The sequence below is a fragment of the Notamacropus eugenii genome, chromosome 2 (genome assembly GCF_028372415.1).
Source record: "Notamacropus eugenii isolate mMacEug1 chromosome 2, mMacEug1.pri_v2, whole genome shotgun sequence".
NCBI lineage: Eukaryota > Metazoa > Chordata > Mammalia > Diprotodontia > Macropodidae > Notamacropus > Notamacropus eugenii.
Window position 1 is genome coordinate 381,128,483 of NC_092873.1, and position 26,352 is coordinate 381,154,834.

The window sequence follows — 26,352 nt, forward strand, 5'->3', positions numbered from 1 at the left end:
GGGCATTGAAGGAGAGATGTAGGAGCCTGAGAGACACTGGTGAAGGGGGCAGGGGGCACAAGAGAACGGACAGGAGTGGGGGGTGGGCATAAAGAGAGGGGAGAGGGCTGAGGAGTACTCATGGAGAGGAACAGAGGCTGAGGGATATTGGGGGAGAGGGACAGAGCCAGCTCCTCCCCTTTAAGACGGCTGTCCCTTTAAAGCAGCCCCGTCCACATGTTGGGGGTGGGTGGGGGGAGGTTGGGCTGGGAGCAGCTGGGTGAGTGCAGTCAGGCTGGCCGAGGCAGTGAGGGGGAGATGCTCAGAGCCGGGAGGAGCGGGCAGCTTGGCAGGCAGGGTTGCCCCTGGGCCCTGCTAGCCTGGCTGCTTCTGGTGCCTTCGGGCATTGCCCACTGCCCCCATGCCTGCTGCCCCTTTGGCCCCTCAGGGCTGCTCTGCACGAAGCCAGGAGCTCTCACCAGCTTTGGCTTCCTGACAAGCTTGGAGAACCTGACAAGCTTGGAGAACCTGACGGAGCTGTGAGTGCCCACTGGGCATTAGGGATGGGCATTGGAGAGCTGAAGCTGAGCAGGGGGGCTGGGGGAGGCATGGACTTGAAGCTTCCCTGGCAGGGTGGTGTGGCCAGCAGGTGGTCCCTGGTACTGAATGGGGAGAGAGACTGAAATTTCTGCTCCCTGTAACCCAGGGATCTGGGTGCTGCCCCTTCAAGCCTTGTGGGCACTCCTGTGGGCACAGACTAGTGGGGTACCTTGTAGGGGTAACTTCTTTTTTCTCCCACATCTTGGGACTTTCTTCTGGGAGCCAGGGTTGGAGTGGGGAGCAATGAAATTTTCCAACAGTAGAATTTTTTAAATTAAACTTGTGCCTAGAAACAGTATTCTACCCCCACCCCCTCACTCTAGGGATTCCCAAGCTGGGCACAGACAGGACTCAGTAGGGAGTAGAGGATGCTCTAAGAGCTGATACCCCAGCCCCTGCCCCTTTTCCTTGGGGTCCTCTCAGTCACCATCCCTCTCCCCCAGATCCTCTCCTTTCCTTTAGCCTCTTTCTCATCTAGTATTTGTCTTGTCCTACTTCCCTTTAGCCCCCTGCCTTTCTCTCCAGATGTTCCCCCAACCCACTTCTCCTCTATCCTGGTGCCCCCTCCAGCCCTCTGATCTCCTCTCTCAGTGCCCCTCTCAGTCCCATGCCCTTTTCTCCATATCTTCCCCTTCAGTATCCTTCTAGCCCAGTCCCCCAGTGATTCCCTGAGCCCCTCCCCAGCTCCTCTGCTCTTATGCTCTGGGCAGCTCCAGCTAATGCCAGCTTGTATATGGCCCTATTCTTCCCTAGTGACACTACCCAGAAAAAACTGGGGAAAGCTTGTTGTTTTGGTAGGAGACAGTTCATACGTCTCAGTGCTTGGGGGATAGAAGGGAAAGGGTCACTTCTCCACCCCACCTATTTTAGAATCTGAGGGCCCTTGTCCCCACCCCTTCCTTGGGAATGACTAGTGATCCCCTGACTTCTCTTGACAGCAGTGAAGTAAAAGTGCTTACAATGGGAGAAGGATGTTCCCAGCCCTCTCCTTGGGGTTCCTTTCTCTCTCTCTCTCTCTCTCTCTCTCTCTCTCTCTCTCTCTCTCTCTCTCTCTCTCTCTCTCTCTCTCTCTCTCTATCTATCTCTATCTCTCTCTCTCTCTCTATCTCTTTATCTCTCTCTCTCTCTTTTCCTCCCTCCCCCCAATTACCTCCTTATACTCAGGACCTAGATTCACAGCCTGGAGAGGGAACCAGGCAGCTGACAGAAAGTAAGGCCTAGACTGAGTCCCCGAAGGAAATCTATGGAGAAGGGAAGGAAGGAGGAGTACTTGAGGTGTCTGCAAAAGCAGCAAATACACGCAGTAGTAATGGACTGGAAAAAACTCCATTTTGGGGGCAGCTGCTAGGGGTGGGCGGTATACTCGTCCATCACATAGTACATGAGATATATTGTTGAAAAATATCCGGCCATGATTAACTGGAATGTACTTGAATATTTTGTAGTGACTATTTTTTAGTGTTTTATTTTGTAGTTGGGGAGGAAATTCCCTAGCATATGGGAGGGTTTTCTGAGAATGTCCTTTAGAATTGTGTGGCATTGTAAACACGGGGAAAGTACCCTGACATGCTAGAAGATGCCCTATATTCTGTAGTAACTGTCTGGAAGTTACTCAGATAACTGAAGGGATAAGCAGGGAAGCCCAGCAGCAGTAATTAGCTGGAAAATACTTGAGTATTTTTTGGTAACCCTCCATAAAGGTGAAGGAATGAAGGGGAGAGAAGGAAATGGAATCTTCTACCTAGCCTCTGCTTTAGCATCGTATTTACCATCCTGCATCTCTAGCCAAGGGTGGGGAAGAGAGGGAAGGGAAGGAAGCACTTACTGTAGCCAGGACTCACACAGTGATAGAACCTAGAATGTAAGATCCAGAAGGGCTCTTAAAGATAGTCTAGTCAAATATCCCCATTCTACAGATTAGGAAACTGAGGCCCAGAGGAAGAAAACAAGTTGAGTAAGGTCACACAGTAGTAGAGTTCAGGATTTGAACCCAGTCCTGACTTAGACCTTCACAAGGGCAGTCCCAAGCTTCTAGGTCCTCATCACTTTAGTCAGGGAACTTAGACTCCCAGGTAAAGGTTCTCTGTCCAGCCCCTTGGGGTCTGTTGATTTCTAACCATCTTGCCCAGATAGGGATGGGAAAAGGGGTAGGGGATGCAGGAGTGAGGTATGTGAAGACTGGAGTTTGGTGAGAAACCTCCTCCCTCAGAAATGCTAGAGGTACTGGGTGGCAGAACTCCTGGGTCTCCCTGGCATAGCTAATAATGAATTAATACTGTTGGGAATAGGCAAATACAGTCTAAATAAAAGTGAACCAGGGGCCTCCTACCTCATGCTGCCTGGCAACCCCATTCTGGCTACTTGTCCCCTGCTGCCCTTAGCTTCTGTTTCTGGGCCCCCACTTTTCTCTGAATGCTGGGCAGGGGCTGGTGAGAGGAAAGGGATCGAGGTGTCTGGGCATCTGGCCAGAGGCAAGTGAGAAATGTATTGAGATGTGTTTGTGGGGGGCAATGCTGGGGGACAGCGACAGGGATTAGGGACACCAACAGAGTCGGGGCTTGAGAGAGAGGGTGGGGCAAGGGTTTGGGGAATGTTGTGAGGGGTGGGATGGGAGAATCCTGGGAAAGAAGGGAGGAACTGGGAGTAAAGATATGAAGAAGAGATATAAGAGAAATATTAGGGGAAGATGAGGGAGAACAGGGATGGGGAGGGGGTTGGAGAGCTCTTCGGCTCTTCTAATCCCTATACCCTTCCTCCTTTGAGGGAAGAAAGGGTGGAGGATGTTGTCTGAGGGTGAGGAAGGATTCTGAGAATAACCACCCCCAGGCCCCAGGGTAGAGTGACTCAGGGGCTCATGATGAGATTAGAATTTCTCTGGAATTGACCAACGTGCTTTGCCACAATGAATTCCAAGGACCCTCGCAGGGGTGGGATAGGGTGAAGAGGAATTTAGGAAGGTAGGCATCTGGAATCCAGCTTCCTTCAACCCGATCTCTTTGTCTTGCTGCCTTTGCTTCTATCCTCAATTTCCTGGGAGTCTGTTGTCTTTCTCTGTGTCCCCTTTTCTCGTCTTTGTCTCTCCCTACACCCTTTGAGGCAGGGTCCTATTGAGGGGCAGAAGGAAGGGACAATATTGGAGCACTAGGTAGTAGGCTTCCCCTCTCTCTACTCCCTGCTGACCTATACTGGGACTTGCCCAGGGAAGAGAGGTTGGACCCTGAGGGGAATCAGGAAGAGAAGAGCTTGGTTCAGTGGAAAAATCAACGGCCCCAGAGTCAGAAGAGAACAGAGTTCAAGTCTCCTCTCTGACAGTAGCTATTTCATAAAGACCCTGGGCAAATCACCTCACCCGTCTAGGTCTCAGTTTCTTCATCTGTAAAATGGGGATAACTTTTACCTATTTGTTTTATAGATTGATAATTTACCTTTATCTAGTTCATACAACTGTTGCTGGACTCAAGTGAAATAATTATGTGAAGTTGCTTTTGCAAATCTTAAAGTCTTGTGTGCATTATTATTATTGGAGAATTAGCGTATTAGTGGATAGAGAGTTAGCTTTGAAGCCAGGAAGACCTAGGCTCAGCACTGACCAGTGACATGGTTGTCTGTGTATTCCTGGGCAAATCACTTAACTCCTCTCTGCCCCAAGCACTGGCCTGCATTGGTAGAGAAAGTCCCCAGGCTGGAGCTCCTTATTCCAATGGAGGAATCACAGTTTCAGTCCCATCCTGTCCTCATAGAGGTATAATTTTTGTTGCATTAAAAGACAAATGGTACCCCATTATTATTAGAAAGGCATCATGAAAAGTAGGTAAAGAACTGGCTTCAGAAATAAAAAAAAAACAAACATGGGTTCAAATCCCGCTTTGGACACATCCTGACTGAGCAACCTGGGCAAGTCACTTAGTCTCTAAATGCTGTACACAGACTAGAGTTGTGCCAATCTTCATTGGCAGAGAATGTTGACTCACTCATAGTTCTTGCCAATGCACTCACAGATCTGGTCCAAAAAAATGATTTCTGCCCTCCCTTGAGGGAGGCAGTGTGGTATAATGGATAGAGAACTAGCCTTGATGCCAACAAGACCTGGGTTTGAGTCTCACCTCTGACACATTCTGGCCTTGTGACTGAGGGCAAGTTACTTTAACCAGAAAAATACTAGGCTAAAAACTAGACTAGAAAATACAGGAAAAGGGTGTCTCCTCACATTTCTTGCACTGATGAAGTCATGGGCCTTGTCCTTATTACTTAAAAGCAGTGTCTTCACATCTATTCAGATACAAATGTATAGGCATGGGTGAGTACCTACAAAAATAACACACGTGTACAGGCATGTTATTTACCTGTATAAAGAGCGATTTATAAGCATGTTGGAGGATGTTAAAACTTGAACAGACTAGTGTATTGGGAGAGACTAGGGAGAGGGTAAAGGAGTATACAAGTATCAGGGAGAACTAAATTGGGACCAAGGCTTTTGAAGGAGGGTTAAGGCCTCTCCATCAGAGGAACTGAGCCTGTTTGCTAAAATATGTGTGCTTGGAAGGGAAGGTACATATGTGAATCCATAGATTACATACGAGTTGGACTGAAGTCTCTTCATCTGAAAAATTTAAAAAAAAAAGAGAGAAATCTTAATTCTGCCATCTTTTCTCTTTTCCCATAGCCATATTGAGAACCAGAAGGATCTGAAGCATCTGAGCCTGAGTGATCTGAGTGTCCTGAGAGAACTGAGGAACCTGTGAGGGCAAGGGATGGAAGGGGAGGGAAGGAAAGGTTGGGGCTCCAGAGAGAGGGGCTGGGGGTGAGGGGCTGGTCAGGGAATGGATAGGAGCTGGAGTGCTGAGAAAGGGGATCAGGCATCCTCTGGGTGGGACTAACCCTAATTTGTCTCCCATAGCACCATTGTACACAGTGGTCTCCGATCTGTGGCTCCAGATGCCTTTCGCTTCACCCCTCGGTTGAGCCGACTGTGAGTACCAGCACACCTAGGTCCTTCTATAAGGGAGTCTTAAAGAGAGACGGGTCAGGACTCTTAATGAGTCTTCTTCAGTTCTGAGTGGAAGCAGAGGGATTATCCGGACAGCTGTGAACACCCAAATCAGAATTCTCAGATTCCCTACCTCTTGTAGTCCATTCCTCCACTTCTGTTCTGAATGACCCTGCTCTTCATACTTGTCAGACATGGAAATCCCTGAAACTCTGTCCCACCTACCCATGAGCTGTATGTCTTTATTGAATTGAATTTCCATTTTCCAGACTGAGTTGTGGCATCAGCTCCCAAGTGGGTCCTTCCACACATCTCTCTTCTGTAGGAGTTAATTGGGTCTCCAGGTTGGGGGAGGAGAAAGAGGTAGAGATAGGCATCCTGGACTCCCAGACTGGGAGTCTCTGTCTCCCCAACCCCGGGCCTTTCAATTGGGAAAAGTGTCATTTAAGCCTCAAGGTATACATGAGGGGTGATCACAGAAAATCTCCCTGCTTGTATCTAACTTGTGCCATCCTCATTCCTCATTGTGAGATTCCGTCTATAAGAGAGGAGATCAGGAGCAGGAGAGGCCCACTGGTGTCCCTGTAAAGAAATGGTCTATGTGGGAAGGGGGCAGCACCTGAAACTGAGACCCACAATAGAGATATTGATCCCTCTTCTGAGTTGAGATATCAGAGACAGAAGAAGATCTAGAGTTCAGCTGTCCCCCTTTTTACCCAGGAAATTCTCTGTAGTTCTGCCCCTCTCCTGTAAGGGTGCATGCGTGCGTGTGTGTGTGTGTGTATGTGTGTGTGTGTGTGTATGTATGCATGCACGGGCACACTGTTTTCCCAGCCCTGGCCTTCCTCTAAAGTTTCAGAGGATTTGAAGGGAGGCATCATAAGATCTGTCTTATCCTCCCCTTTACAGGACTGAGCATCAGACAGGTGGAGAGAAGGGGTTGGGGGATGGGACAAGGCTCTCAGGAGCAAGAGGGACCAAGGCCAAGGAAGGGAGGGATGTGTACGTTGGGGGAGGCTGATGCCTGTCTGCAAGAATGCTTCGAGTTACTTAGTGCAAAGGTTTTGGTGGGTCAGGGGGATACCTCTCTATTTTCCCCTCCCCATCTGGTCCCTGACAGTGGAGCGGGGGGAAGAAGGAGCACAGATGGACCCCCTCCTGCCACCCCCCAGCTGTGGCCTCAGCACTTTGCCAGCTGGGGCTAAGTGGGGGAGGGGGAGCCGGCTGTTTCCTTAGATCTCCCCCTTCCCTGGGGGTCTAGTGGAGGGAGTGAAGGGGGGTTTAACTCTTGTGGTGCTGGTCAGGAGATCAGGAATATCCTAACACAGAAGCTGTTTCTTCAAGTGCCTGAGGTTGGGGGAGGTGGGGGTATGGTAGGTGGGGGGTTAGGTGTCAAAGAGCAGCCTGGTGTTAAATTCTACATTTAGAGAAGGCTCAGAAAGGCACTTAGGAGTAAGATTTTTTTCTCTTCTATAGGAATCTTTCTTCCAATGCTCTGAACTCACTCTCTTGGAAAACTGTTCAGGGCCTTTCCCTGCAGGAACTGTAAGTACCGAAGCTTGTATAAGAGCATATTAGAAGAAAGTTGTATGTAAATGTACGGGGGGAGTGGTTTGGGAGGTGTTACTAAGTGGGATTTACTTTGTGTGTGATTATGAATTTGTGCCTGCAGGTATGACCCAGAGAGGGGCCTGGGTTTGGTGCTGTATGTTGGGTGTTGATGAGCAGGGCTGCTGGTTACTACTCAGTGACAGTGACCCTCTAGGTGGGGGTCTCTGTGACTTGCTGTGTGGTTCTAAGTCACTGGTGGTGTCATGTACATGATGGAGGATTCTTCCTCCTCAGCACTGGAGCATGGTTGGGTAGTTCATTTACAATAAACAAATGTTTCCTAAACATTATTGTGGGCAGTGGTCTGGGTTGGGGCTAGGTGCTTCAGAGATTGCAACATTTAGATAAGACACGGTCCCTACCATGCAGGGCTATACAGTAGTAGGAGTCTGAGCTACCACCCGAGAAATTTTTTTTTCTTTTATTGGATGATTTCACAGATATGGGAGGGAGGAAACCCAATCAGAGCAGATAATAAATAACCTGCTCTGAAACTTAGTGTTTTATTTTAAATTCAATTTAATTTTATTTTTAGGTTCAAATTCTCTCCCACCTCCACTGAGAAAAGAAGAAAAACGGAACTCTGTTACAAACATAAGTGCTATACTCAATCAGAACCAATTCCTGCATTGGTCATGCCCAAAATAATCTATAGCTCAGTCTCAATCACTTGACTATTAGGAGGTGGGCAGTATGTGTAATTTATAAGCTTAAAAATCCACTAGATTATGAGGTCCTTGAGGGCAGGGACTGTCTTTTGCCTCTTTTGGTATCCCCATTGCTTAGCATAATGCCTGGCACATAGTAGGTACTTAATAGATGTTTATTGACTGACTGATTAGAGTCTCCTAGGGATACAAATTTTAAAAAATAACATAGTTCCTGTACTCAAGGAGCTTAATTCAGTTGAGGGATGGGGAATGACAATGTGTACATATTTAAGTATACAAAACTAAAGGTCATAAAAATCCTCATGTGGGGGAGGTTGACCCTGGGCTGAGCTTTAGGGTTAGGGTTAAGAAAACTAGAGATTCTCTGAGGTGAGGGCTTGGGAAGAGCTGGGGGAGGGATGTTGTGTATAAGGAACAGTGAGAAGGGCCAGTTTGGATTGGACATAGAGTGCGTAAATCAATCAGTCAATTATTAAGCTTATTAAGCACCTGCTATGAGCCAAACACTCTGCTATGCACTGGAGATTTTAAAAAAAGGAGGCAAAAGAAAAACTCTGCTCTCAAAAGAGTTTACATTTTAATGAGGGAGATAACATATCGATGAATATGTACAAATAAGCTATGTACAGGATATAGAGAAAATAATTGAGAGAGATAAGACATAAGAATTAAGAGGGTGTGGGAAAGGCTTCCAGGAAAAGAGGCTTTAGTTGAGATTTAAAGGAAGCCAGATTTTAATTCTTCTTTAGATGACAATTGTGAAAATGTGTTTGATGTGAATGTATATGTAGAGCCTACATCAGATTGCACTTTGTCTTGGGGAGCAGGGAGGGAAGGGAGGGGGAGAAAGCTAAAAACTCAAAATCTTATGGAACTGGGGGGCAGCTTGATGGTACAGTGAATAGAACAGGGCCCTGGAGTCAGGGGCCCTGAGTTCAAATTTGACCTCAGACACTTGACACTTACTAGCTGTGTGACCTTGGGAAATCACTTAACCCCAACTGCCTTGCCTTTCCCCCTCCAAAAAACATGGAAGTGAATGTTGAAAACTAAAAATAAATAAATTTTAAAAAATAAAGGAAGCCAGAGAAGTCAGGAGGCAGAGCTGAGGAGGGAGAGAATTCCAGGCACCAGGCACAGCCAGAGAAAGTAGAGATGGAGAAGAATAATGTACGATAAACGTGGAAAGGTAGTTGGGAGACGGTGCAAGGGATATGAAACAGGAGCTTGCACGCTAACCTATACAAATAGCTAGATGACTGCAGATAGCTGTGCAACTCTGAGCAAAATCACTTAACCCTCTTTGCCTCAGTTTCCTCATCTGTAAAATGAGCTGGAGAAGGAAATGGCAACCATTCCAGTGTCTTTGCCAAGAAAACCCCAAGTGGGGTCATGAGAGTCATTGACTGAATAACAGTAAGTGTTATTTATCTCAGACATCCAATTACCGTCTTCCCACTCTCTAGGGAGGGAATATTCTCTTGGGGACCATTAGCTCCCCATCCATTCTCCTCCTCCATCTCATGACCTCCAGAAGAGTATGGTTTTAGAACTGGAAGATTATTTATTCTATTTAATTATAAAGTTGAGGAAATTGAGGCCCAGACAGGTTAGATAACTTTTTCTAAGACCACATAAGTGCAGTAGTAAGGTGTAGGACTGATATCCAATTCTTAACCAAGGCTGTGCTCTGATGCCAAATCCAGGATTCTGTCCATGGTACCGTTCTTCCTTCAGGGAGGTTAGTCCTTATTGATGTCTAAGCTCATTCCCTCTTGCTTGACAGGTGTAATGTTCCTGAAACATATATTTGATCATGTCCCTTAACTACCTGAAAATTTCAGTGGCTCTCTATTGTCTAGGGCAGGAGTGGGGAACCTGTGGCCTTGAGGCCACATGTGGCCTGAATCCAGTTTGGATTCAATCAAAGAGTCACACTTGAGGAGCTAGAGGGCCACATGTGACCTCAAGGCCACAGGTTTCCCACCCCTGATCTATAGGATGGCACATCCAGTCTTTAGTCTGACATTTCTCAGTCTTGGATCCTGTCTGTCTTTTCAGTTTTACTTTATATTACTCCCCTTCCTGTCCTCTATGTTTCAGGGAACCTGGCCTGCTAACCGTTCCCCTTGCATCTCTGTACATGAGTCTGAAGTCAGGGAGACCTGTGTTAGAATCCTGCCTCAGACATTTATTTAGCTGGGAGACCCTGGGAAGTCACAACTTTCCTGGGCACCAGTTTCTTCATCCATAAAAAGGGGATGATAATTATAGCATTTACTTCACAGGTTTGTGATAAGGATAAAAGGAGATAATAAATGTAAAGTACTTTGTTAAACCTTAAAGTGCAATATTTTGTTGTTGTTCAGTTGATTTTAGTCATGCCCAAGGATCTGTGATCCCATTTGGAGTTTTTTTGGCAAAGATATTGGAGTGGTTTGCCATTTCCTTCTCCAGTTCATTTTATAGATAAGGAAACTGAGGCAAACAGGGTTAAGTGACTTGCCCAGGGTCACACAGTTAGTTAGTGTCTGAGGCCAGGTTTGAACTCAGGAAGTTGAGTTGTCCTGCCTTCAAGGCCAGTGCTCTCTCCATTGTGCCACCTAGCTGTCCAAAAATGTAATATAAATGCCATTATTATTATTATCGTATAACATTCACACTCTCTTCCCCCCCCATCTCACATAACTCAGATGTCTTCCTCCAGTATTTCCTCCTTTCCTCCCTTCTCCTTGCCAAGGCAAATCCCTTTATGTCACCTTTGGTCTTGTCCACTCATTTTTCTTTGCAGATTGTCCTCATCATCACCTCCACTTTCTAATGTTCAATCTCTCCCTATCTGCCAATCTTTTCTCTGCTACCTACCAACATATTTATGTCTCTCCCATCCTTAAAAAACCCCTCCCTTGACTTATTCATCCCTACTAACTATCCTCTTACAGATTTTTCTCCCTTTCATGCTAAACTCTTTGAAAAAGTCTTCACAATTTGTGCCTCCACTTCCTTCTAAACTCTCAGCTATCCAACTTCCATACTCATCACTTAACTGAAATGACACTCTTGAAAATTACCAGGGGTCAATTAATTGCCAATTTTTGGGTGGAGGGTAGCTCAGTGGTTCAGTAGATAGAGCACCAGCCCTGGAGTCAGGAGGATGTGGGTTAAAATCCAGCCTCAGACACTTCCTGGATGTGTGACCCTGGGCAAATCACTTCATCCCGATTGCCTCCAAAAAACCAAAACCAAATCTAATGGCCTTTTCTCAATTCCCATCTTTCTTGACCTATCTGACACCATCACCCTGTGGATACTCTTCTCTATCTTGGTTTTGTGACTCGGCTTTCTCCTGGTTCTCCTCCTACCTCTCTGACTATTCCTTCTCTGTCTACTTTGATGGATCATCCTTCAGGTAATATATAAGCATGGTAATATATAAGCATCTAACTGTGGGTGACCTTCCAGGCCTGAGTTTTCTCTTTTCTCTCTAAGATCTCATTTGGTGATTTTATTACCTCCCATGGGCTCAACTGCCATCTCTGTGCAGATGATTCCCATATATGCAATCCTAGTTTATTTCCCAAGCTCCAGCCCTGTGTTACCAACTGCCTTTTGGACCTCTAGAACTGGATGTCCTATAAGCATCTCAAATACTAACATATCCAAAACAGAATTTATCTTTTCCCCACCCCATCCCTCTTCCCAACTTTCCTCCTACTCTTGAGGGTGTTACCATCCTCCCAGTCACTTAGGCTTACAACCTCAAGCGTTGGTCTTAACTCCTTACTCACTCTCAGCCTACATAGCCAATCCATTGTCAAATCCTATCATTTCTACCTTCACAAAGTCTCTCATATATACCCCTTTCTCTCTACTCACTTAGCTACAGACTTATTTCAGACCCTTATCACTTCTTGCCTGGATTACAGCAAGAGGTTTTCTCATTGGTCTCCCTGCCTTCAAGTCTCTTCCCACTCCAAGCCATCCTTCTTTTTCCTTTTCTTTTCCTTTTTTTTTCTTTTGGAGGCAAACAAGGTGAGGTGACTTACCCAGGGTCACACAGCTAGTAAGTGTCTGAGGTCAGATTTGAACGCAGGTCCTCCTGACTCCAGGGATGATACTCTATCCACTGAACCACCTAGCTACCCTCCAAGTCATCCTTCAGTCAGCTGCCAAAGTGATTTTCCTAAAACACAGATCACCCCCCTGTTCAGTAAATTACAATGGCTCCATATTATCTGCAGGATCAAATATAAAATCTTCTGTTTATCATCTAGAGCCCTTCACCACCTGGCCCCTTTCTGCCTTATCAGTCTTAGACTTTAGGCCCTTCTGTGAACTCTACAATCTGGCTAACCCTTGATGTTCTAGGCCTGGGACATTCTTTCTCCTAAGTTCATGTCTTTGTGTTGGCTGCTTTCCCTTCTCACCTCTACCTCACCTGTCCAGTGCCTTCCCTCTGAGATTCCATTTATACTATATAGCTTGTGTGCACATAGGGATCTACATGTTGTTTTCACCCATGAAGATGTGAGCTTCTTGATGGCAAATTCCATATTTTTGCCTTTCTTTGTATCCTCAGGGCCTGATACATAATAAGTGCTTAGCACTTGCTTGTTGACCTTAACTGATTCTCAGCCTTCATACAAGTGGTCCTCCATGTCTGGAATGCACCTCATCACCTCAGCCTATTAGAATATTTCAGAGTCCAACTCAGGTGCTACCTCTGACACGAGGCCTTCCCCAGTACCACCAATTATTAGCACTCTTTGTCTTTTGGAACCACTTTCTCATTACTTTGAATATAAATTATATTGGCTTATTTCTGTGCCTGTAGCTTCCTCCCAGGGAAATGTAAGCTTTTTGAGGCCAAAGACTGTTTTCTCTTTGAATCCTTGATGACTTGCACAGTGTCTTGCATATAATAGATACTTTAAAATGTTTGTTGAATTAATGAAAGGGTTTAAAGATGAAGCTCCATCTTAAACATTTTGGTATGCTGTCTCTTTGTCATTTTCTCTGATGAAATTTCCTAGTTTTTCTATAATTTGTTCTCTGATACACCAATTTTTTAGGATTAAGATATTTAATCTCCAATTAATCTTTAATTCTTTCTTAAATACCCTTTATAAATTTTCTTAAAATTCATCGTGGTCTGTAAAGGATGTTTAATATTTCTGCTTTTCTTCATTTGTTTTTGAGGTTTTTATCCCTAATCATGCTCCATTTTTGTAAAGTGCTGTATACTGCTGAGAAATATATGCACCCCTTTCAATTTTCATTCAGTAATCACCATAGATCTCTCATATATAGATGTGCTAATGTGCATAGTCACATCTTAGATGCTTAATAAATGCTTTTTGACTTGACTTTTCTCAGATTATGTTCAGGTTCTTAATATACTTCCTTTCCTTTTTCTTTTTTGTTAAATTTCTCTAACTCTGAAAGAAATACATTTAGAACTTTCACTATTATAGTTTTACTATTTCTCCCTACAACTAACTTAACTTTTCTTTAAGTATTCAGATGCTGTGCATATGTGTTAAGTATTGCTATTATGATGTCTGTAAGTATCATGTGGTTTCCTTGTTTGTCTCTTTTAACCAAGTATCTTTTTGCTTTTGCCTTGTCCGATTGTTGCCCCATTTTGAGTGTAACTTAAGCATAATAGATTTTGATCTAGCCCCTTTTAACTCAGTTTGAATCTTTATGTTTCAAGTGTGTTCTTGTAAACAAAATAAGCATAGGATTCTGCTTTTTAATCCATTCTGCTATTTTCTTCTGTTTTATGAGTGAATTCATTGAATGTAATACACATACAGTGGCATATGCCTGTGCCCTCTTCTTCAATGAATCCTCATGCCTTCTCTCTCAGGGTTCTGACTGGAAACCCTCTGAACTGTTCCTGTGCCCTTCGATGGCTGCAGCACTGGGAAGATGAGGGGCTGGCCAAGCTGGGGTTTCCGTGCCAGGGGTCTCCTGCCATCATGCCCAATGACAGCTGTGGTAGGTAGGATTGAAGGAGAATGATGAGTCTCTGGGATTGACGGGACGGACAGTGTATGGGCTTGGGGGCCACCACTGGTGCTGGAGAGGTAGGTTCTATGATTAAGAAAGTTGGCAACTGCTCAGGGGTGAGAGAACAGGTTTGGACCCTACATCTGATGATCTCTCTTTTCTGTGTGTTAGGAGTACCCCTACTGAAGATTGAACTGCTCAATACTACAGTGGATGTAGGTGACAATGTGACACTGAATTGTCAGGTGGAGAGCCAGGGCCAGACTTGGACTGGATGGAACATTGAAGAGCTGTCTGAGTTTGCCACTGTGATGGTAAGAAAGAAAGCACCAAAAAATAGAAACAGAGACTCAGAGAGAAACAGAGGCCCCCAAAGAGGCACAAAAAAAGGAGACACCTAGATGCCAAATAGTGACAGTGGAGTGGAGACAGAGGCATGGAGATAAACACTGAGAGAATAAAAAGAAAGACCCTCCATACCCTGGAACCCTATTATATGTACCTATTATATGCTTAGTCTGTGCTAAGTGCTAGGGAAACAAAAAGACCTAGTGGACTCCACCATGCACTTGGGGGCCTTTCCCATGGGTGGCAGAATAGAAGAGGGTAGAAAACACTCATCTGTACCCCAGCATCCCCAGCCTCATCTCTGGGTGTTCTTCCTATATCCTAAGTGATATGAAGGTGAGAGACAGTTAAGATAGAAGGTCACTCCTAGGCTTCCTTGCCCATCCCTTGTATCCCCATCTCTAATAGGACTCACAGTGTCCTGGAGCAGGAAGAAATTCTAATCCCAGGGTCAATGAGTCCAATAGGAAGAGCATAATTAGGAGGACACACTGTATAGTAGTAAGCACAATGGATTGAGACTCAAAAGACCTGCATCCAAATGCTGCTACTTGGGCAAGTTGGCTTAATCTGTCTTGGTCTCAGTTTTCTCATCTGCAAAATGAAAAAATGAACTAGATTGTCTCTACCATCCCTAAACCTATATTCCTGTGATGAATTATAAGAATATTCTATTCTAAAGATTTTTAATCACAATTTGCATGTGTATAGTGCTGAATAGTTCAATAGATTCTTTTATATATTTCATAGGAAGATATAATTATTGGAACAGTGGAAATAGTACCAAATATGGTCAGAAATCACAAGTTCATGTCCTGGCAGTTGTCATTTGTTGGCAATGTAACAAGTCACTTCAAGTCTTTGAGTCTGTTTCCCCATTTGTAAAATTGGAATAATAATGCTTGTAAACTTTCTTGAAAGCATAATTGAAGTAAAGTTGCTTTGTTAGTCTTAAAAGCACTATGAAAATGTCTGTTAATTCTTCTTGATTCTTACAAAAGTCCTGTGAGGCAGGTGGTTGTTGTTGTTCAGTCATTTCAATTGTGCCTGCCCCCCCATCTGGGGTTTTCTTGGCAAAGATACTAGAGTGGTTTGCCATTTCCTTCTCCAGTTCATTTTACAGATGAGGGAACAGACAAACAGGATTAAGATGACGATGTGACTTACCCAGGGTCACACAGCTAGTGAGTATCTGAGGTTGGATTTGAACTCAGGTCTTCCTGACTCCAAGCCCAGTTCTCTATCTACTGCACCATCTAGCTGGGAGGCAGGTAGATCAGAGCAAATAATTCTCATTTGTATAAATGAGGAAACTAAGAGGGTTACAATGATCTGCCTGAGGCTTCATAGCTGGATTGTGAAGGAGTCAAGCTTGAATTCACTGGCACAGGAGAATTTGGAATAAGAAGACCTAGATTTTATTCTTAGGTCTTTGTGACTTCAGTCAAGTCACTTAACCAGTCTAGATCTCAGTTTTTTCATCTTTAAAATGGAGGGAAGCATTTGGGCTAGATTCGGATGGGGTTCAAACACTGTCTCTACTGCTTATTATTTATGTGACCTCGGACAAGTCATATCATCACCATCATCACAATGATGATAATCATAGATAAGTAACGTCTATATGGTGCTTTAAGGTTTACAAAGAACTTTACAAATATCTCAGCTTTTCTTTCTTATTCCTGCAGCTGCAGGATCCATGGCCAGGTCTTGCTTTAGAACAGCCACAGAACCATAGAATGAAGAAACTGTGGTACAGAGGATAGAAGTGAACTTTAGCCACCACACCTGGGGACTATGCTTTTCTTCAGTGGTGTCTGACCTAAACATTCTGGCCTCAAGTTTTTGGCAATACTCTAGATCTTACTTACCTTCTTAATTCTTCTCCTGTCAACCATAGGATCATAGATTTGGAATTCGAAGGGACTTTAGAGCTCATTTAAGTTGAACTGATTCATTTTGATATTTCAGGAAACTGAGGATCAGAGAGGTCAGTTGACTTTCCCATGGTTACATAGGTAGTAAATGGCAGTCAGGATTCCAATCTTGGTTCTAGATTTATCCCTGGAGTAATTTCTCTTTCATGGTACCATGTTGTCATTGCCTCTTTACCTTTCAATTCCACAAAATGATAAAATCTCAGAATTGAAATAGTATTATGCTGGTAGATATTTAACAAGCAGCTCTCTGAACAAAAAGGTACATACGATATACTTTTAAGTTTATTTTGCATTATTAGCATTTTCTTTATCACTTTCTAGACAATAGTAAATTAAGCTTTAATTTGTAGCGTTTGCTGATTTCTGAAGTATAAATGCTCATGCTGAAAATATAACAATTGGTGCTTGTGAGCTAGTGTGAACTGACTCCAGCATACTCCTGGTTGACAGGGACCCCAGAGATTATGTAGTACAACTCATATCTTAAGAAAAAACCTCTTTGTAACATCTCTGACCAATGTTCCCTCAGCCCTTAGCTTGAAGACTTAGCATAAGAGGCAAGTCACTAACTGCCCTTTCATTTTGAAATAGCTTCATAATTATTAGAAAATTAAGGTTTTTCTAGCCTAAATAGGCATGTTTTTAACTTCTATCCATCTCTCCTGCTTTTCCCTCTGGGATTAAGAAGAGCAATTCTAATTCATCATTCATATGGCAACTCTCCAGATGCTTGAAGACAATCATCATGTTCTCCCTGTCTTTTCTTCTATAGACTAAACAATTTTAGGTTGTTCAAGAAATCCTTTGGACACATTCCAGTGTCTTTACTGAACACAAATATTTCAAATGTGTCCTGACCAGGGCAGAGTAAAATGGAACTATCATCTCCTTATTCCTGGATACTATCCCTCGCTTAAAGTAGCTAAGATTGCATAATTTTTTTCTGGTTGCCATATTATATTGTTGACTCATATTGAGTCTGCAGTTTCCTAAAATCCAGAGATCTTTCTCAGATAAATTACCATCACTCCATGCCTCTCCTATCATGTACCTGTTAAATTGGTTTTTTGAACCCAAGAGTAAGACTTTACATTTATACCTTTTTAGTTTCATCTTATTAGATTCATTCTAATATTTGAAACTGTTAGTCTTTTGGAATCATGACTGTTATCCAGTGTTGGTTGGTTGTTGTCCTTTGTTCTCAAAGAGGACTAAAATGACATCACTATGTTGGGGTCAAGATATAATGTGTCCAGTATGAGCTCAGAAGGCTCTATCACAGGCCAGGCACAAATGGTCCATAAGAATACATATCCAATATATTAGCTATCGCCTTCAGCTTTATGTCATCAACAAATTTGATAAATGTGCCATCGATCCATGCCAGTAATAATGTGAAACATCACAAAATCAAGCATGGATCTATGCGGCATTCTCCAAAGACTTCAATCCAAGTTGATATTGAAACATGGACTTTGGGTCTGACCATTGCATTCTACTCTGAAATTCTGTCACTCTGTGAAATGGAGAGGCAGAGACGCAATCACGACATGCCACCATAGAGAGAGGGCTGAATCTCCTAATTACCCTCTCCTTCCATTTGTCCTCCCTTCTCTCATCCCCCTCACACCCCACTTATCCCCTTCTCCCCTACTTTCCTGTAGTGTAAAATAGATTTTCATACCAAATTGGGTGTGCACATTATTACCTCTTAAGCCAAATGTGATGACAGTAAGCTTCACTTTTTCCCTCTCACCTCCCTCCTTTTCCCCTCCATTGAAAAAGCTTTTTCTTGCCTCTTTTATGGGAGATAATTTGCCCCATTCCATTTCTCCTTTTACATTCCTCTCTCACTCCTTAATTTTATTTTTTTGATATCATTCCTTCCTATTCAACTCACCCTGTGTCCTCTGTTTATAATGTACATAATCCCTCCTCCAACTACCCAAATACTGAGAAAAGTCTCAAGAGTTACAAATATTATCTTTCCATGTAGGAATGTAAACAGTTCAACTTTAGTAAGTCCCTTATGACTTCTCTTTCTTGTTTACCTTTTGATGCTTCTCTTGATTCTTGTGACTGAAAGTAAAATTTTCTATGCAGCTCTGGTTTTTTCATCATGAATGCTTGAAAGTCCTCTATTTCATTGAATATCCATCTTTTTCCCTGAAATATTATACTCAGTTTTGCTGGGTAGGTGATTCTTGGTTTTAATCCTAGTTCCTTTGACTTCTGGAATATCATATTCCAAGTCCTTCTACCCCTTAATGTAGAAGCTGCTAGATCTTGTGTTATCCTGATTGTATTTCCAAAATACTCAAATTGTTTCTTTCTGGCTGCTTGCAATATTTTCTCCTTGATTTGGGAACTCTGAAATTTGGCTGCAATATTCCTAGGAGTTTTTCTTTTCAGATGTTTTTTGGGAGGTGATTGGTGATTCATTCAATATTTATTTTGCCCTCTGGTTCTAGAATATCAGGGTAGTTTTCCTTGATAATTTCAGGAAAGATGATGCCTAGGCTCTTTTTTTGATCATGGCTTTCAGGTAGTCCCATAATTTTTAAATTGTCTCTCCTGGATCTATTTTCCAGGTCAGTTGTTTTTCCAATGAGATATTTCACATTATCTTCCATTTTTTCATTCTTTTGATTTTGTTTTGTGACTTCTTGGTTTCTCATAAAGTCATTAGCCTCCATCTGTTCCATTGTAATTTTTAAAGAACTATTTTCTTCAGTGAGCTTTTGAATCTCCTTTTCCATTTGGCTAATTCTGCTTTTTAAGCATTCTTCTCCTCATTGGCTTTTTGGACCTGTTTTGCCAATTGAGTTAGTCTATTTTTTATAGTGTTATTTTCTTAAGCATTTTTTGGGGTATCCTTTAGCAAGTGGTTGACTTGCTTTTCATGATTTTCTTGCATCACTCTCATTTCTCTTCCCAATTTTTGTTCTACTTCTCTTATTTGATTTTCAAAATCCTTTTTGAGCTCTTCTATGACCTGAGACCAATTCATATATTTCTTGGAGGCTTTTGATGGAGGTGCTTTGACTTTGTTTTCTTCCGTTTTCATGCTTTGGTTCTCCTTGTCACTAAGGTAAGATTCTACAGTCTGATTCTTTTTCTGGTTTTTGTCATTTCCCCAGCCATTTACTTGACTTTTGAGTTCTTTGTCAAGATAGTTCTCTGCTTCCAGTGGGGATGGGGGGTGTACTGTAAGCTGCTTGATCCCCCCACAATCTGTGGGCCTGGAGCTCCAGAAAGAGTCGCTGTCTCTGCCCCTGCTGCTGCTGTGACTGCTGCAGGTTCCTCAGCCCCCTTCCCCCTATGCTGCCCTAGGGCTGGGGCCAGACCACTCCACTCTCTAGCACTGGTCTCACAGGCTTTTTCCACTGACCTTCCAATTTTATCCTCGTGTTTTGAGTTCCTGAAGTCTGGAAACTGCCACAGGTGTGAGAGATTCAGTCTCCCCAAGGTCTACTCAGTTCCCGTCTGTGCTGGCACTGGCATGGCCCACACTGCACTGCATTCTGCTCCAAGCATGGTGTGATAGACCCAGAGGGATGAATCTCAAGATGAATCTAGAATCTAGATTTGAATCCTGCCTCTGTGAGGATTTAATGACTTGAAATCATTTACAAATACACCTAACTGCTATCATTTAGCCCACACCTATTCATCTCTTTCATAAGAAATGCTTCAGGGACTTTATCAAGTGTTTTGCTAAAATCTAGGCAAATTATACCTAAATAATTCTCCTTATCTAGGAACTTGCCTAGCAATTCTACGAAAAAAAGGAAACAAGGTTAGTCTTTCCTGACCCATTCTTGATTAAGGCAGTATGGCCCATATGATCACCAGTCTTACCTATTCACTAACCATTCCTTTAATTAATATGTGGAAGAATTTTGCCAGGAACCAAAGTCAAGCTCACTACCCTATAATTTGAAAGTGATTCTTTTCAGTTTAAAAAAAAATCAGGACAATACTTGCCCATCACCAATCTTGTGTTATCTCTTTTGTTACCTGTGATACTGCAGTATTACTTTGCAATCATATCTAGCAGTTATTTCAGCATAGTATGATGTATTTTATTTGAGGTTGGTGATTTGAACTCATCAAGGATAGCTGGGTTGTAGGATAATAGCTTTAAGTTGGAAAGGACCTTAGAGATCCTCTAATTCAGGCTCCCTATTAATCATTTTTATTCTGTTTTTTCCCATTCAAAATTCATTCTCTTTGGCAGAAAAAACAGAAGCAAAACCAGAACTGAGAAGTCTTGCCTTCTCTCCAACATCCATTAGAGTGTCAATTCAACCACCTTGAGTAATAGTTCTAGTCTCTTGAATTCTAATTTTTTCCCAATGTCACTAAAAAAAAAAATCAAACCCTAATATTATCCTTGACCTTCCTCATTCTCAACAAATTCTAATCTTTAGTGCTTTTGGCACAGTTCCTAGTGGACCATATATTCATCAATTAGCAAGTACTCACTAGACCTCTACTATGTACCAAACACTGTGCTAAGCACAGGATAAAAAGACAAAAAAGGAACTCTTTTCCCTTAAAGAGCTATTAGGAAAGACAATATGTACATGAATGAGTATATACAAAATAATTGTGGGGGAAGAAAGTAGAAGGTAGGGAGGAAGGACCAAGAAAGACCTCATCAGGAGCAGCTAGGTGGTGCAGTAGATAGTCAGGAGGACCTGAGTTCAAATCCAGCCTCAGACACTTATTAGCTTGTGTGACCCTGGGCAAGTCACTTAACCCCAATTATGTTTTTTTAAAAAAGATCTCATGTTCTTCTATTACCTGTGCTTCTTTCTGCTTTGTGAGGGTTTTGAAATATTAACTACTTGATAAAATCCTTATGCTTCCACATTGGTTCTTTAGACATCTGTCTTTTTTTTCTCGTCAGGACTGTAGCTCTTTGTGTCTTCAGAATTTCAATCTTGAAGGCTTACCATCCTTCTCTGGCTGACTTTGCTTGTAGAATTTGAGACCATGAGATCTGACATGTCCTCTTTCTGAATGTTTTGAGGCCTACTCTCCTATTGCCTAGGGTGCTTGTCAGACTATCTGATTTTCTTCTTCCCTATCATGAATTCTAAGACAGAATTCCCCCAAAGATTCCCATATTTTCTATACCAGAAATCAGTTTTTTCCTTGTTGAGAATCAGATCTAAGATAAAAGTTATATTAGTTAATATTAATAACTAGCACTCATATAGTACTTTAGGGCTTCCAAAGGACTTTATAAATACTATCTCATTGATCCTCACAGTAGCCCTGGGAGAAGATGCTATTATTATCCCCATTTTACAGATGGGGAAACTGAGGCAGAGAGAGGTTAAATGATTTGCCCAGGTGCTTCAGAACTTACCACGACTGATGAGTGTCTGAAGCTACATTTGAACTCATGTCTTCCTGATTTCAGGTCTAATGCTCTACTCTCTTTACCATCAGCTGCTTCTCATTACTTTCTTTACCATTTGAAGATGGAATTATCATCAAAGCAAGTCAAGAAATTATTGGCAGCTCCTGGAAATAGTAAGATGCAATGGATAGAAAACTGACCTCAGAGTCATGATAACCTTGGTTCCACTCTGACACATATTGGCTGTGTCACCCTGAGCAAATCATTGAACCTCTTGGTGTGCTAGGCAACTCTGTAAGACAGGGGTGGGCACCTGCAGCCTTGAGGCCACATGTGGTCCTCTAGGTCTTCAAGTGTGGTCCTTTGAATTCAAACTTCACAGAACAAATCCCCTTAATAAAAGGCTTTTTTTCTGTAAAACTTGGACTCAGTGAAAAGACTTACTCAATGACCTAGAAAGCCACATGTGGCCTCAAGGCTGTAGGTTCCCCATCCCTGCTCTAAGACTATAAATTGCCAAAAAAAAAAAAGAATTCCTTATTCTAGTGAAGTTCTAAACCTAGTCTCTATCCTTGTTCTTCCTTGGGACATAGAGATAAGCCCAGCCCATGTCCAGATAATGGAAGCCACCTCTTGTTATAATACTCATGCCTTCATGCCTGACTTGTGATCTCCTTCCCAAATTTCCAATCAACTTCATCTTCATCTATAATATACTCCAATAACCATGTCACTTCTGTTCTTGCCTCTGTTGATTTTCACCCAAGTGTTCACTGCTAGTCTTTCTCCCTCTGGTTTTCTTACATGACCATATTGCCTTAGTATACAATATGTAGTATATAGTGTTACTCCACTGACTCTCTTTACCCATTCTATTCATTTAGAAGAAGGAACTCTATTATAGTCATGGGTTTTGTTCTATCAAATCTCACTGAGGCTAAGAAGGTAATTTTGCTTTTTCAGATATTAGTATCTCTAATTTATCTTGCATTGTAACCACACTTTGTGCATTTCTGTGTAGACATCTGAGTCCATGGGTTTTATTACCATCTTGTTTCTTGGGTTTTGTATCTTATGAAAATTTGGGTGCCTCTTTTTCTTACATTGATGCTGTTATCTATGGCATCTAACTTGCTGGATATATGTTGGCAATATCCTCCTTTTGCCTTCTTTTTTAATTTAAATCACTCTTTGTTAGATTTGCAAGACTCCAGGCAAATTCATTCTTTCATTAGTGCTTGTCAGGTATACTTCGTCCTTGGCCAGGAGCCTGTCATTCCTGTATTTTATATCATGGTCCAGAAATTCAAGTCTCATTTTCAGATAACATCTTCTTAACTATTTATTTCCCAAATCTGCCTTTCACTTCTGAACTTCTTGCCTTTAAAGGGCAAGTGTCATTTCATGCCCCTGAGATTTAGTTTCTTGCCCAAGACTTAATGATCTTTAACAAGGCTTTCTGGATTCCTTATCAGTATTGTTTGGGCCCATATGAATCATCAGAAATGGATTGACATTTCTTGAAAGGTCTTCTGTCATGTCCTGGATACATGCCTGGAAAGGCCTCTCTCATCTCTTATTCCATAGCACCAATGAGTCCACGTGATTATTTCTTTTAAGGAAAAGCATGACCTCTTCAGGAGATTCATCCCTCTTCTTCTTTGGGAAGAAAGAGCCTTATCTATTCTTTAGCTCAAAATGTTCATTGGGCTATCTTCCCTTTCTCCTGGGTCTCATTCGATGACCTTCAACCTCCTAACATTGGTCAAAATTTCCTTCCACTTCTTCAGATCCTCCCAGTTTTGTCTTATTTTTGGTGGTAATTCCCCTGGAAAACATTGACCCATCTACTACTATATTTATAAAGTAAAGAGCTCTAGATTGTCTGAGGGGGAGGGAATTCCTGACTCCTTTTCTTGGCCATTAACTCAGTGTGTGATCTTGGGCAAGTCATTTCCTTGTTTTGGCTTCAGTTTCCTTGCTAGGAAAATGAAAGAGTTAGACTCAATGTTCTCCAAGGTTCTGACATTCTTAAGGTATGTCCTAACATTAGCATTCTGTGCTGTACAGTCTTGTCCAGTTTTAACATTCTGTGTTCTGACTTTCTCTTAAAGGCTCTCCCAGCTTTAACGTCTATGCTCTAATGTCTTTTCAAGTTCTAATATTTTATTTTTTGTGTTCTAATATCATACGGTTCAAGTTCCATCCTCACTCTGCTATCCTGTGATTTTGAGATCATGGAATCATAACGTTTTGGAGTTAAGAGGACACTTGGTTCAACCCATACTGAAGAAGCATCTTCTTTGTGACAGATCTTACAGATTAGATGGTCATCCAAACTTTGAAGACTTCTGAGGAAGGGGAGTACACAACTTCCTCAGAGAGCCCACTTCACTCTTGAATAGCTCTGATTTTTAGTTCATATTATACTTAAGTCAAACCTAAATCATCCCCTTCACCATTTTTACCCATTGTTTTTAGTTTTGCCCTGAAGGGTCACATAGAAAAAGTCTAGTCTGTCTTTCTCATGACTATCTTTTAGTCCTTAATTATAGCTGTCCTTGGGGTGTTATGGAAAGAGCACTTACTTTCAAGTTAAAAAGCCTAGGTTTGAGTTCTGGCTTTGCCAGTCAAAACAAATTGTTTGACTTCTTTGGGCCTCAGTTTCCTCATCCATAAAATGGGAATAAGAATACTTGTAATGTGACAGCAAAAAATAAAATAAAATTATGAAATATTTCCTATGTACAAAGCATTGCTACTTAGCGTTGGAGAAGATAAAAACCTTGAGTGAGACTTAATTCTTGCCCTCATGGAGTTTATAGTCCAGTGGGGCATTAAGACACTAGTACAGAGAACTAAAACATACACAGTAACTACCTCATAGGGCTATTCTAAGAAAAATACTTTGTGAACTTTAAGACAGGGGTGTGCTGGAACCAGCTCAAATAGGATCCCAGAACCTATTGTGAAATTTTCAGTGTGAGCATTTGTACCACAGGCAAATCTGCAAATCAGGGCTTGATTTAATGTTTTGTTGATTGTCTATATTTGAGAAAGTGTTAATAATGCAAACTAAACTTAAAGGTGTATTTCCTGGGTACTTTGGGAGTGAGGGTGGAGTAGGGAGGGAAACACAGTTATTAAACATTTACTAGCACATTCCTACCTTGAAGTTCCATAGAAATGGTGAGTCATTGTTGACTCAGGATACTGAATATAGATATATTATTGAGAAATTGAGGTAAGTTGAAAGAGTACCATTTGCCCCTTCCATTTTTCCAATTCTTTTCTTTGTATAGTTCTGTCCTTTTCTCTCTTACCATCAGCTTTCCCTTCTAAAAGCTAGAGTGTCTGCCTCTGACAGAGATTCCTTCCCATGACCATTTTTGGATTTTAATATGTTGTATGTTTGAATTTAGTATGCTGTGGACTGAGAAGACACATAAGTAAGTTTGTTAGAACTCATAAAGCAGGAATAAATAGATTTGGAACAAGGATATGAAGCCCTCACCTTTAGTGCAGGAGATTTCTGTGTCTCTGGGTTACACACATCTTTTTTCTTCTTCTTTCTTTTAGGTTCTCAGACTTTTCCTTCATGTATTCATTGAATTAATTCAACAAGTATCTGTTAGGCATGTACTATTTCCCTGAAAGAATTCTAGTTTTCAGAGAGGTATAAATATGAAAAGAGAAGGAAGAGGCATTTCACTGATTATGTCACTTTCCATAGACTATTTCCTCCTCTTCATTAGTTCTCTCTTGTCTGGGTTATGAAATCCCCCTTCCTGTACATCCAAAAAAAGATCACCAGAGCTCCCAATTCTAGAGAATATTTAGTCTGTCCCCACCCCCTTAAGGCTGTAATGTACCTTCCCCTAACTTGGCTTTCCAGAATTGGAGCAACCACTGGTATTTGGAGTCAGAAGACTTGGGTTTGAATCTTAGCTTTGCTTTGTGGTTTGGGGCAAATCATTTTCTTTCTTTGTGCCTCTGTTTCTTCATTTGTAAAATAAAGGGGCTCAATCAGAAGTTTTCCAAGTCCTATTCCAGTTCTAGAGTTTATAAATCTTAGCCTCTTCCAGAAAGCTTTCTGTGATCTATTCCTTCTCTCTCCTAGTCCCTGGAATCTGGGAATCTCTCTTCCTTATCGCTGATCCTGGTCAATGTCTCCAGTGACCTCAACAGGAAGAATGTGACTTGCTGGGCTGAGAATGATGTGAATCGGACTGAGCTCTCTGTCCAGGTCAACGTTACCTGTGAGTCCTCGGGTTCCATGGTCTCATGGGGGCAGGATTCCTCTGTCTCCTCTAGGCCTGAGCTCCAAGGGGATGTGGAATGGGGAATGGGAGGCATAGGGAGGTGGGGGGGAGGTGTCCACAGCTGCCCCACAGCTGTTCCTTCAAAGTCCCAGGAGAACCTGATACAGAGAATAGAATTTAGGGGGCTGGGGATGGGATTTTTCCAGGGCAAAGATTTGAATGATTGAGATAATTCGATTTTTTTTTTTAGTCCCACATCCTGGTTTCCTTTCTTCTTGATACTTAGTTCCTTTATATCTACTATTCAATTGTTTTTAGGCTCTTGGCTTCACATCCTTTTTTTAAAAAGTCCCTTTCCCATCTGATTTTTTCTAGGCTCAGTGCCCACTTTTCCTGGGCTTGCCTCCCACTTTCATTCCCCTGCCCCAAAATTATGTATTTTATTTTTTAAAATTTTATTTATTTTTTATTGTTCCCACTTTGATTTTCCAAAAAGACTTGTTGCTGAAGTTTTCTTTAGGCCGACTGCTCAGTTTTACTCGACTTGAAGCTTGGTGCTCTTTCG

At 42.3% G+C, this 26,352-nt stretch overlaps 1 protein-coding gene across 1 annotated transcript in view; it reads left to right on the top strand.

Moving 5' to 3' along the window:
* The first annotated feature begins 274 nt into the window (after nucleotides 1–274).
* Nucleotides 275–26,352, top strand: part of NTRK1 (neurotrophic receptor tyrosine kinase 1) — a 40,711-nt gene continuing 14,633 nt past the window's right edge. Inside the window, exons 1-7 of the mRNA XM_072647282.1 lie at nucleotides 275–518; nucleotides 5,243–5,317; nucleotides 5,477–5,548; nucleotides 7,043–7,111; nucleotides 13,721–13,851; nucleotides 14,035–14,177; nucleotides 25,646–25,784. Coding sequence (XP_072503383.1) covers nucleotides 298–518; nucleotides 5,243–5,317; nucleotides 5,477–5,548; nucleotides 7,043–7,111; nucleotides 13,721–13,851; nucleotides 14,035–14,177; nucleotides 25,646–25,784 — 850 coding nt within the window. The 5' untranslated portion in view covers nucleotides 275–297. The remainder of the gene's footprint in view (nucleotides 519–5,242; nucleotides 5,318–5,476; nucleotides 5,549–7,042; nucleotides 7,112–13,720; nucleotides 13,852–14,034; nucleotides 14,178–25,645; nucleotides 25,785–26,352) is intronic.